The 12,208-nt window shown below is 49.3% G+C and overlaps 1 protein-coding gene and 1 non-coding gene across 2 annotated transcripts in view; one reads left to right on the forward strand and one right to left on the reverse strand.

Annotated features, from left to right (window-relative positions):
* Positions 1–1,810: 1,810 nt before the first annotated feature.
* Positions 1,811–1,917, reverse strand: LOC118980624 (U6 spliceosomal RNA). Its single transcript, XR_005065149.1, has one exon. It is a non-coding gene; the product is annotated as a U6 spliceosomal RNA (small nuclear RNA).
* An 8,996-nt stretch (positions 1,918–10,913) lies between these two features.
* RNF17 (ring finger protein 17) overlaps positions 10,914–12,208 on the forward strand; it is a 176,037-nt gene continuing 174,742 nt past the window's right edge. Inside the window, exon 1 of the mRNA XM_037037065.1 lies at positions 10,914–10,943. Within this exon, the coding sequence (XP_036892960.1) occupies positions 10,914–10,943 (30 nt within the window). The remainder of the gene's footprint in view (positions 10,944–12,208) is intronic.

The raw sequence follows: 12,208 nt of genomic DNA on the forward strand, positions 1-12,208 counted from the left end.
TATACATATGACCCAAAATACATCAGAGAGAGATAAATAGAAATTATTGAAAGAGAAGTTAAAAGAAATAAAGAGTAAAGTGAGAAGGTTTTATTTATCTTCTAATAGGAGTTCCAGAAGAAACGAGAAAAATATAACATTCAAAGTGATAATTGGCTGAGAATTTTTCAGGCAAGTAAGACAAAAATGCTCAGAATGAGGAATTGCAATCAATCCCAAGCAGGGTAATAAATATCTACACTTTGAGATTATAATGAATATGTAAAATTCCAGAGAAAAAACAACTTACCTATAAGGAATTACAATAGATTAACCACAAGTTTTCAATAGCAACAATAGAAGTCAGAAATCTGTATATTATCTCCAAAGTATGAGAAAAATAACTGTCAACTTAGAATTTTATGTTACTAAATAATAATTCATGAATGAAAGTGAGCCCTGGCTGTGTAGCTCAGTGGAATGAGTGCAGGCCTGAGAAACAAAGGGTCATTGGTTTGATTCCCAGTCAGGGGACATGCCCGGGTTGCAGGCCAGGTCTTCCTACCCCTGATACGGAGCTTGAAAGGCAACCACGCACTGATGTTTATCTCTCTATCTTTCACTCTCCCTTCTCCTCTCTCTAAAACTAAATAAATAAAATCTTTTTTAAAAAAAGATGAAGACGAAACAAAAATACATTGTTATCCTAATAAAAACCAAGAGCATTTGCCACTAACATATCCTCACTTAATACACTTCTTCAGGATTTCCTTGAAGTGGAAAAACTATCTTAGAAGGACATATGAAACACAAGATGGAATAAAGAATTAGCCAACATGTGAGTAAATTGGCCAGACATAATAAAAGCAGAGTATCTGTATAAAATTAGATTATTTCTTAAACTGGCTAGAGGTTGCTTGGGTATTCCTTTTGTGGGGATAAAATATGTTATGATAATTTTTTAATAATGCAGGAAAGACAGTTCCAGGCAAAGTTGAAAGTTCCTAAGGTTGAAAAGTTCCTAAGGTTGAAAAGAGCTTGTTCTATGTACACAACTGAAAAAGACAAGTGTATCTAGAACATAGTGAGAAGTAGTGCAAAATGAAGCTAGAGAGGCCTTGAATGCCATTTTAAGGATTTGTCACAGTCAGTAGGAAGCCACTAGAAGATTCCAAAAATACGGTTTAAACAATCTAAATTACATGTTAAGATAATAATTTTGCTTGTTCTATTTGAGAAGACCCAGGAAGTATTAAGACCTGACATACGGAGGCTAAACATTTATTATTGTATTTCTTTTTTTTTTAATTTTTAAAATTTATTTAATTATTTTTCAAGTACAGTTTTCTGTCTATTATTCCCATCCCATCCCACCCCCTGTGCTCCCCCCTCCCATTTCCACCCTTCTCAGTTGTTGTCCATGTATCCTTTATATATGTTCCTCTAAATCCCTCCCCTATTTCCCCTGAAATTCCCTCCCCTCTCCCCTCTGGTCACTGTCAGCCCGTTCTCCATTTCAGTGTCTTTGGTTATATTTTGCTTGCCTGTTTGTCTTGCTGTTTAGCCTCCTGTTAATGGTGAGATCATATGGCATTTGTCCCTCAACACCCGGCTCACTTCACTCGGCACAATGCTCTCTAGTTCCATCCACGCTGCCGCAAAAGGTAGGAGCCCCTTCTTTCCTTCTGTGGCATAGAATTCCATTGTGTATATGTACCATAGTTCCTCGATCCATTCATTCACCGACGGGCACCTAGGCTGCCTCCAGCTCTTGGCCACTGTAAATTGTGCTGCTATGAACATTGGGGTGCATATGTTCTTTGGGATTGGTAAAAATATGGAACGCTTCACGAATTTGCATGTCATCCTTGCACAGGGGCCATGCTAATCTTCTCTGTATCGTTCCAATTTTAGTATATGTGCTGCCGAAGTGAGCACTATTATTGTATTTCTCACTGGCCCTAATTTATCCAATATTTATTTAACTTCTGGGATTACCAAAGGCATGATTCTCTCCAGCGCACCTGATGATATTCAGAAATGACTCTTCTGTATTGGACCACATTAGATGCATATTATTGTAACAGAACTAAGGGATTCTATTGCTCTGGGTTTTATTGCCTGTCGCCAATGAGAACCATGACTCCCAACACCAGAGTCTTATGAAAAGGAAAGGAACTATTTATTTGAAAGTTATACAGGTTTAGAATAATGGTGGAATTCTGTATTAAATCCCATTCCCTTTAGAAACAAATAAATAAATCACACACAATCACAGAGTCTTGTCTCCCCTTGCCAAACCAGGCCAATCAGAGGTACTGTCTTTCAGGAAAAGAAACAGAAGTCCTCAGCTCAGCATTCCTCTGGTCTCAGTTTAGCATTCCTGGCTTCTCCCAGTTGTCCGTATTGAGCCAGGATCCTGCTCTTAATCCAAAAGTGCATATTCATGGTGTACCAGTGGAGGTCCTTCTGCATCCTTTCATACCCCATGGCTAAGACCCCTTTGCCTCTCCCAAGCTGCACAGTTAAGAGAGAGAGAGAGAGAGAGAGAGAGAGAAGGGGAAGGGAAGGGAGGGGAGGGGAGGAAGAGAGAAGAGAAGAGAAGAGAAGAGAAGAGAAGAGAAGAGAAGAGAAGAGAAGAGAAGAGAAGAGAAGAGAAGAGAAGAGAAGAGAAGAGGAGCCTCCTATGGCTCTCCTACTCTCCTTCCCACATGGTCCAGAGTTCTAGCATGGCTGCTGCACTTGTGTTTAAATCCTGGCTTGGATCTTCCTCTATAACCCCTTTTCTTTTCTTTCTTTCTTCTTTTTTTTTTTAGAGAGGGGAAGAGAGGGAGAAAAAGAGAGAGAAAAACATCAATGTGTGGTTGCTTCTCACACGCCCCCTGCTGGGGACCTGGCTCACAACCCAGGCTGGGAATCGAGCTGGTGACCCTTCGGTTCTCAGGCCCTAGCTCAATCCACTGGGTCACACCAGCCAGGGCTATAACCCCATTTCTGACTCCTCCCACATTGGATTACACCTGCCAGTAGTCTGGTCTCTTCTGCGTTTCTTGGCTGCCATTGTCAGTCTGGGCTCCAGCTACTCACACAGGCTAGGCTCAGAAACAGATTCATGCCCATCTCCCTGGCTCTGAGGAGCAAGGCCAGCACAGCTTTCAGCATTACTGAAACACTAAGTTCTTTAGATATGCAAAGTAACTCTCAATGGCCTGGTTCTGCTCCCCCCATCCCCCAAACAATAGCTGTGGGGTTTTCTCTGTTTTGAGGAACCTCTAGCTCAGTACCCCATTACATTATCACCCAAGAAGAACCTCTGTGCAATTAGATTGCCATTATTCAAAGTACAGAACAGATATCCTATTGGAAAAGGATATTATGGCTACTTGCTATGTTACAGAAAAATGAAGCGACCAGACACTGAGGGGTTCAGGAGCACGGTCTTTATTACGTGCACGGGCTCAGAGGAGAGTGACCTCCAATTTCTGAGCCCCGAACAGTGGCAGGGGTCTTACTTTTATACTCTTGTCTTTCTTTCTAGGCTACATGGCAAAAGCAGGTTACAGAAGCAAATGCGGAACTTATGTCTATTTCCTTATTCGGGGATATCTGAAGTGCTGGATCTCTTGTGGCTGCGTGGCAGAAGCAAGTTACAGAAGCAGATGCGGAAGCTAGATTACTCTGTGGCATTCTTAGGCTAGCGGGAGGGGGCTTTTTCCCTATCATTCCCCCCTGTGGGTGCTTAGACAGCGTTTTCGTCTGCTCAGCATCCAATAATGGGACTCTCTGCTCTTGTTGTTGCTGGAGCATAAGGATGCGGCTAGTGGTCTTCTGTACTAGTGCTCCTTCTCACTGGCTGACTACTATCCTGACGGCCCAGGGTCCTACGGTAATGACTAGGATGAGGATGATCAGGGGTCCTAGGACGGGGGCTAGGAGGGAGAAAAGAGTGTTCTGCCACCAAGAGGTCGCTCCCATCCCGGCTCCGGGCCGTAGTCTGTCTTTAAGTTCATTTATGCGTTGTATGTTCTCTTCGACTAGGCTACTTTCATTAACAAAATAGCAACACTCTCCTCCTAGGAATATACAGGTCCCTCCTTTATCTGCCGTTAGGAGATCTAAGGCCCGCCCGTTCTGCTGGGCCACTCTAGCTAGAGATAGGATCTAGCATTGCAGGGAGGCCATAGAGGTTGCTACTGATCCTAAGGCATCATGGAGTTCTTGGCGGAGGGCTTCTTGGGACTGTAAGCTTGTGGCTAATCCTGCTCCTCCTACACTGATACTGGCGAGTGAAGCAGTGAAACTTAGTCCTACTAGTATAGGGAAGAATACTGCTCTTCAGTGGAGACTGGAGTTTATATACTTGGCTTCTAGTTCTCCGGGTGGGTAGGCTAGTAGTTGGGGGGCTAGTGCTACTAGGAGGTAAACACAAGAGTCTGAACAGTTGATACTTGGGACTAATGTCTGATTAGTCCAAAAGAATAGCCCCGGTGGGGGTACAAGGGGAGGTGATTTGTATAAACTCCTCTCTGGGGACTGATAGAGGGGCGCCTGGACAGGCCCTAGGAGTCTACCTTGGCTGCCGTGGTCTGTATTCTGAGGAGTGGCATTAACTTGGACTGCAATTAGCAGGGGCTTGCTTAGGGAGGCACAGAGGAAACAGTCTGTGAAGTTTCCTGGGTCACTGAGGTTAAGGAGGGCTGCTCCCTCCTGGATTAGAGTTATCCAAGAGAAAGGAGTATCTGTTTGGCTGACCTGGGGTTCAGCCCTTTCAATGGTTTTCTGAACTGTTTTCAGCATGTGGAGGCCAAGGTATAGATCTTTCCTTCTAAAAACTATTATATCTCCTACTGGTCCTGTAAAGGCCATGCCTACGTAGACTTTTCCTTTAACTCCCTTTTCCCAGATAGGGTCTTCTGCCTTATCTAGGGTTATAACAATTTCTCTGCCATTTGTGCGGTGGACTCGGCAATATTTGTAGGCACAACCCCCATAGGTCTCCGGCCACCGATTGCATGACTTATCAGTCTGATCTTCTTTGAAACAGACAAACAGGTCCCTGAACCAAACCCACCCATTTAGGCTTTGGAAGGACCCTCCCAAGATCTTGAGTACTAATTTTTCTCTGCAGGACCCAAGACACTCTTTTGTGCCTATGGTGGCTACGGTCGTCCACCTCCCCTGTTTCCTATATTCTTGAACTACAATGGTCTCATTATATTCCCAGTGGGCTGACCCATAGGCTAGCAGGGGCAATAGGATTAAGAGTACTTGCCAGGGGTTCATGCTGGGTGGGTTAGACAAAGCAAGCAATAGCTATGAATATACAAATCAAACCTAGGTATAGTAGCCCTAGGGTTACTCGGTCTCTTGTGATCCAATCTTCTGGGGCAGTATCCCAGAGTCCAAGTGGTGAGGAGTCCAATAACGGTGTAATAGTCCCAGGAGCAATTGTCCATTCCACTCTCCTCCCTCGGGTTGTTCTTCGGAGTCTCGAGCCAGGCACCTGGCGGGGACCCTCAGATTCTCCCTGGGGCGACAAGCTGGTGTTCGGGGTCCTCACGGGTCACGGGGAGTCTGGTGGTGGTCCTGCAATGGTCCACTCTTCTACTCCGTCGTGGCAGGTCCTCTGCAGTTTCAGGATGGGCACCCAGTCCGGTCTCTCCTCAGGTCTCTGTTCGGGCACCTCTGGATCGGCAGCAGCCTTCGCTCTGGTGTGGTGGATCCAGGGGGCAACACCTGCGACTTTTAAAGCGGTAGGGGTAGTTAACAGTACCAAGTAGGGTCCAACCCATCTGGGCTGGAGGGGCTCTTTTTTCCAATCTTTTACCCAGACATACTGTCCTGGCCTGAAGGAGTGGGCTGGCCCCCTGTTGGTACTAGTTCTTGCCCAAGGTGGGCTTGCCTTACTTTTTCTAATTCTTGGCCTAGGGCAACTAGGTAGGATGCTTGACGGGTCTCTCCTAAAGCAGTTAAATCTGTGGTGGCTGGCATTTGGGTTAAGGGGGTGGCTCTTCCATATATGATTTCATAAGGGGTATATCCGGCTGTACTCGGGGTGCACCTTATCCTGACGAGGGCAAGAGGCAAAATGTCTGGCCAGGGGAGGTGCGTCTCTTGGCACAGTTTTCCCAAAGTCTCTTTTAGGGTTCGGTTCATCCGTTCTACCTTGCCTGAGCTCTGGGGCCGGTAGGCAGCATGTAGTCTCCACCTCAGATTCAGGGCCCGAGTCAGCAGCTGCATGACTTTAGCGGTGAAGGCCGGTCCATTGTCACTCTGTAAGCTGAGTGGCAGGCCGTGCCACGGGATGATTTCTCGGAGTAGTACTCGCGCTACTTCCTGGGCCTCTTCTGTGCGCGTGGGGAATGCTTCTACCCAGCCTGAAAAAGTGCAGACTAGAACTAGGAGGTACTTGTACCACGGCTGGGTTTGAGCTCGGTGAAGTCGAGTTGGAGATCTTCAAAAAGCAGTATGCTGGTATACTGGATGCCCTGGTGAGGAACCTTGGGTGCCTTAGCGTTATATTGAGCACAGGTAGGGCAACGGGCTGTGATGAAGGTGCACAGGGTGTCCAAGGTGGGGATATATAGGAACTTTCCAAGGAGCTGGCTTAGCTTAGTCTTTCCTAGGTGGGTTAGACTGTGGCAGTTCTGGACAATATTTCGGCCTTGACTCTGAGGTATGTATATCCTCCCATCTTTTAGTTTCCAAAGCCCCTCTGGTGTCTTCTGGGCTTGGACTTGACTCGCCCACCGATCCTCCTCTGGGCTGTAATCACGCTCGGTTGGGGTAACTCCTAGTATTGGGTTGAGGGTGATCACAGGCTCAGGTGGTTCGCGCGCCGCCTCCTTTGCAGCCTGGTCAGCAAACTTGTTTCCTTCTATTTCTCTGGTGTGGCCCCGCTGGTGTCCACGGCAATGGATTACAGCCACTTGGTTGGGGGCCTTTACTGCCTCAAGCAGCCTGAGTATTTCTTGTTTATTTTTTATCTCTTTTCCCTCCGTGGTCAAGAACCCCCTTTCTCCGTAAATTGCCCCGTGGAAATGCAGGGTGGTATAGGCATATTTGGAGTCAGTAAATATGTTGACCTTTTTGCCTTTACTTAGTTCTAGGGCTCGTATGAGGGCATATAATTCGGCCCTCTGGGCCAACCACCCGGCGGGTAGGGCCCTCGCCTCTATGACTGTGTTTTGGGTGGTGACTGCATAGCCCGCTCGGCGCTCTCCGGCCTCGGTCAAGTAGCTGCTCCCGTCAGTGTACAGAGTCCAATCTTCATGGGGTATAGGTTGGTCTTTCAGGTCAGGTTGGCTACCATAGACTTGGTCTGTAATGTCTACACAGTCATGGTCTGGGTACCCGTGCTCTGCGGGCAAATATGTGGCCAGGTTGATAGACTGCACAGTCTTCAGGTGGACCCGGGGATTCCCTTGGAGCAGCCCCTGGTATTGAGCTAGTCGTGGGTTGGATAGGTAGTGGTGCCCTGCCCCTTCTAATAGGCCATGGACAGCGTGGGGCAAGTAGAGGTGTGTTTCCTACCCAAAGGCTAACTTGTCCACCTCTTGTAGCAGGATTGCCGCTGCCGCGACCGCTCTCAAACATGGCAGCCGCCCCGCAGCAACATTGTCTAATTGCTTAGACAGGTATGCTACCGGCCTTTTCCAAGGTCCATGATCTTGGGTTAGCACGCTTAGGGCTATTTTGTCCTTCTCGTGCACATAGAGCCAAAAAGGCTTCTCTGGGTCAGGCAGACCTAGGGCCGGTGTGCTAGTTAAGCAATTTTTGATCTACTGGAATGCCTCCTCCTGTTCGGGGGTCCATAGAAACGGATCAGAGTCTGGTCCTTTTGTGGCCTGGTACAACGGTTTGGCTATCTGGGCGTAGCCGGGTATCCAAAGGCGGCAGAAACCAGCAGCTCCTAAGAACTCTCTGAGTTGTCTCCAGTTTGTTGGGACCACCATTTGCCTGATGACTGCCTTTCTTTCTACCCTAAGGGCCCACTGCACCTGGCTAATCTGGAACCCTAGGTATTTGACAGTCTCTTGGCAAAGTTGTGCCTTTTTCTAAGACACCCGATATCCCCTGTCCTGCAATAACTGGAGTAAGGCACCTGTGTGGACTCGGCAGTCTTCCTTCCCTCGCCTGGCCAGTAGCAAGTCATCTACGTATTGGAGTAGAGTGACTTCAAGGTACTTGTCCCTATATGGGAGCAGGTATTTTGCCAGGGCCTCACTGAATATGGTGGGTGCGTTCTTGAACCCCTGTGGCAGTCTTGTCCAAGTTAACTGGGACTTTTCTCTAGACACTGGGTCCTCCCACTCGAAGGCGAAAATGGCCTGTGACTATGGGGCCAGAGGGATACAGAAGAAGGCATCTTTCAGGTCTAGGCAGGTAAAGTGAGTGGCTGTTGGGGGCAACTGCCCCAACAAGGTATATGGATTTGGGACTACAGGGTACAGCGTAACTGTGGCTTGATTGACGGCCTGTAAGTCCTGTACTGGCCTATAGCCGGACCCATCTGGCTTTTTCACAGGGAGCAATGGGGTGTTCTATGGTGACTGGCAAGGGACTAGGATCCCTGCTTCCAGATGTTTATTGATTATTGGAGCTATGCCGTGCCAGGCATCTCTTGGTATCGGGTACTGTTTAATGCACCTCGGGGTCGCTCCAGGTATGAGTTCTACTAATACGGGCTCCCGCCCCTTCGCTAGTCCTGGCGGGTTGTCCTCTGCCCAGACTCCGGAGTAGGACCAAAGGGGGTCCTGGACTGGCCCCTCGTCTTTCTGGTGGAGTCTATATTCTTCTTCCCTCGATATTACCAGGGCGATGGTCCGCGGTGTGGGCAGGTCCACGGAGGCCCCCCCAGGTCGGAAAATGACTCGTGCCACCAGCTTGGTTAGAATGTCCCTGCCCAACAGGGGAATTGGGCAGTCTGGCAGGTACAGGAACTCATGGGTAATCTGGTGGCCTGCCAGTTCGACCTTCCGCGACTGGCAAAATCTTTGCAGGCTGGCCGAGAGGCCAGTGGCCCCCTGCACTAAGACTTCTTTTCCAATGAGGGGTCCTACTGGGGCGGTGACTACCGAGTGTTCCGCCCCGGTGTCTACCATAAAGTCTATGTCTTGGCCCCCAACTTTTACTCTGACCATGGGCTCCTGGGGACCGAGCGCGATGGAGCCTGGTCCCCCTCAGTCTTGGCTAAACCTGGCGAGGGCTAATATGTTGGGGGCTGGTGCCGGCGGGACTGCCCGACTGTTAGATGACTCCTCCTGCCGCTTTCGGGCTGGACAATCTCACTTCCAATGCCCCCACTCTTTGCAATAAGCACACTGATCTTTTTCTACTTTGAAGTGTCCCTTCTTTTCGCCCGGTCTGATTTTTGATGCTGTTGGGGCCAGTTTTCCTAGTGCGGCGGCTAAGAGGGTGGCCTGTAATTTCTGGTCTTCTAAGCGGGCAGCCGCCGCAGCTTCGTCTGGGTTTTCATATACTTTGTTGGCTACTGCCAAGAGTTGGTTCAGAGTCATGCCTGCGAAGCCTTTTAATTTCTGAAGCTTCTTTCTAATGTCTGAGGCCTACTGAGAGACAAAAGCCATGGCTACCATACACTGGTTCTCAGCCACCTCTGGGTCAAAAGGTGTATAAACCCGGTAGGCCTCCATTAGGCACTCTAGAAAGTCCCCGGGGCACTTGTCTGCCTTCTGAACTAGGGTGGCTACTTTAGCCATGTTGGTGGGTTTTCTAGCCGCGGCTTTTACCCCCTGTAGTAGAGAGTGGCGATACTGATGGAGGGCGGCTTGTCCCTGTTCTGTATTTGGGTCCCAGGCCGGCTGCTGCTCAGGGGCAGCCGTGTGAGCATAGTCAGAGGGGTCGAGGGTCCCAGCTGGGCGTGCACCTCTAGGTAGCGTCGGGCCTCCTGCAAAATCTTTCTCCTCTCTTCTGTGTTAAAAAGTGTGAGGAGGAGTTGGCGACAGTCAAACCAGGTGGGCCGGTGGATTTGGAAGATTGAGTCTACTAACTCAATCATGGCCTGTGGCTTCTCCAAAAATGGAGGGGTATGATGTTTCCAGTTTAGGAGGTCAGTGGTGCTAAAGGGCTGGTAATAGTAGGTGACCTGACCTGGCTGGATGGTCCCATCGTTATTGACTCTAGGAGCCGCCTGTACCTCCCGGAGTGGCATCTGGAGAGGTGGCTGATGTCAGCTTCTGAGCCTACTGGCCATGGGTGATGGGCCCGGCTGGGGCAAGGCCAGGTACCGGACAGGTGCCGATTCTGGACTAGGCTGTGGCTCTTGAGGCGGAATGGAGGGTGGTGGAGTTAAGGGCTCCTGTGGTGGGGCTGTGGGCGGCACTGGTGGGGCCTGATAGGGTGGCGGCTGGAGAACAACTAATTCATCTTCTTGGGCCTGATCCTGATGGATGGGGGGTCTAACCCTGGCAACTAATACAGTTGGGGTCCTCGGTCCCCGGGGCCGCACACAGCACGTACCCGAGCGTGTCCTGCCCGAGGTCCCTTTGGGACGCCTCTGAGTTCCTGCACACTGACTCAGCCATCTGGGCATGTCCTGGGCTAATTCCTGCCATCTGTCTATATAGGGTGACCTGGCTTCCCTGCAACTATGAGGTGAACTGCTCTAATGGTGGACAAGTTCAAAGTTCCCTTGGGGAGCCAGCCGACTCTGAAGGTCGGCCATTCTGATGTGCAAAAAGTCTCAAGTTGTTCTGCATTCAGCGACGGGTTCTGCGCTCTGAATTTACTGAAGTTCTGAAGCATACAGTCTAGGACTGTGGAAGGCCCGCCTCCCATGGTCTTCCTCCCGCTCGGCGCAGACACACAAAGGGTGGGGTTCACTCGCTCGTCCGCCTGGCCTTCTCCCTCGTGGGACAAAGGTCAGTCTTGGCTAAGGTTGCCCCAGCAGAATTCAGGGTTAACTGCCAACCGTTATGCCGTATGACCTGACACAGGAACTGCAGGTTGGGACCCAATTTTGCTCCGTAGTTTTTCACCGGTGGAGCCACAAACACATGCACTCTCACTTTCACTCTCAGACACTCAGAAGTTAAACATTCCCTCCCTGAGTGAGGATCCGGTGATCGGACTACCTAGTCTCGATCCTCAGGCAGATCTGGGAGGACTCAAATCTCCTTTCCTCATCTCGGGTCTGGTCCCTGGGGCACTTACCAATCTGGCGCCTTCTGATAGATCGTGGTCCGATACCCTCACTTCCCGTCTGGAGTTGTGAATCGGCGTCCAGTGCCCCGACCGGTCGGGGCCTAAGAAATCTCAGGGCACATGCTCCCCGGTCCCAGTCGGGCCACCGGCCTCCCGGCCCGCCCTGTCCAGCCCTCAACAAATTGGCCCGAATTTATGTAAGGTCGCTTCCTGGTCAGGGAACCAAAATGTTACAGAAAAATGAAGTGACCAGATACCGAGGGGTTCAGGAACACGATCTTTATTACGTGCACGGGCTCAGAGGAGAGTGACCTCCAATTTCTGAGCCCCGAACAGTGGCAGGGGTCTTACTTTTATACTCTTGTCTTTCTCTCTAGGCTACGTGGCAAAAGCGGGTTACAGAAGCAAATGCGGAACTTATGTCTATTTCCTTATTCGGGGATATCTGAAATGCTGGATCTCTCTTGTGGCTGCGTGGCAGAAGCAAGTTACAGAAGCAGATGCGGAAGTTAGATTACTCTGTGGCATTCTTAGGCTAGTGGGAGGGGGCTTTTTCCCTATCAGCTAGAGCACTGGTGAGTATAGGGAAAAATGTGAAAGTTTCAAGGAGTAATTAGTGGTTAAAAGGCTGAGCCACAAAGAATGAGGAGCATACGAGTGGATGAAGGGGAAGAAGTGAGCATTCCAGATAGAGGAGCAGGGAAAGCCACTCACAAAACTGTAGAAGATTCAGCATGGTACATGGGAATATTGGCTCGATTAGTACTATGAGTTTCATTATGAATTAGTAACAGAAACTATTGGATGGATGTTGGGAACCACCCTGCCTGATTTCAGGAGCTGGAATACCCCATGGATAAGGCTGAGTGAGTGACCTATGGACTTTAAACCACTAAGGAGACAAAGCTTATCTCCTTGGCAGGAATGCTGCTTCTGCTTCATCCATCTCTGGCCCCCAACGCTTGGTAAGTTAGTCAATGATGGATAAGACCTTTCAGAGGGAGGACAACCTAAGCCAGATGAGATCACTGGGAGGCCCTCAAGGAAGGACTCGGGGGGCTGCAGT

The sequence above is a fragment of the Sturnira hondurensis genome, unplaced genomic scaffold (genome assembly GCF_014824575.4).
Source record: "Sturnira hondurensis isolate 20B ecotype Veracruz unplaced genomic scaffold, ASM1482457v3 Scaffold0022910, whole genome shotgun sequence".
Taxonomy (NCBI): Eukaryota; Metazoa; Chordata; class Mammalia; order Chiroptera; family Phyllostomidae; genus Sturnira; species Sturnira hondurensis.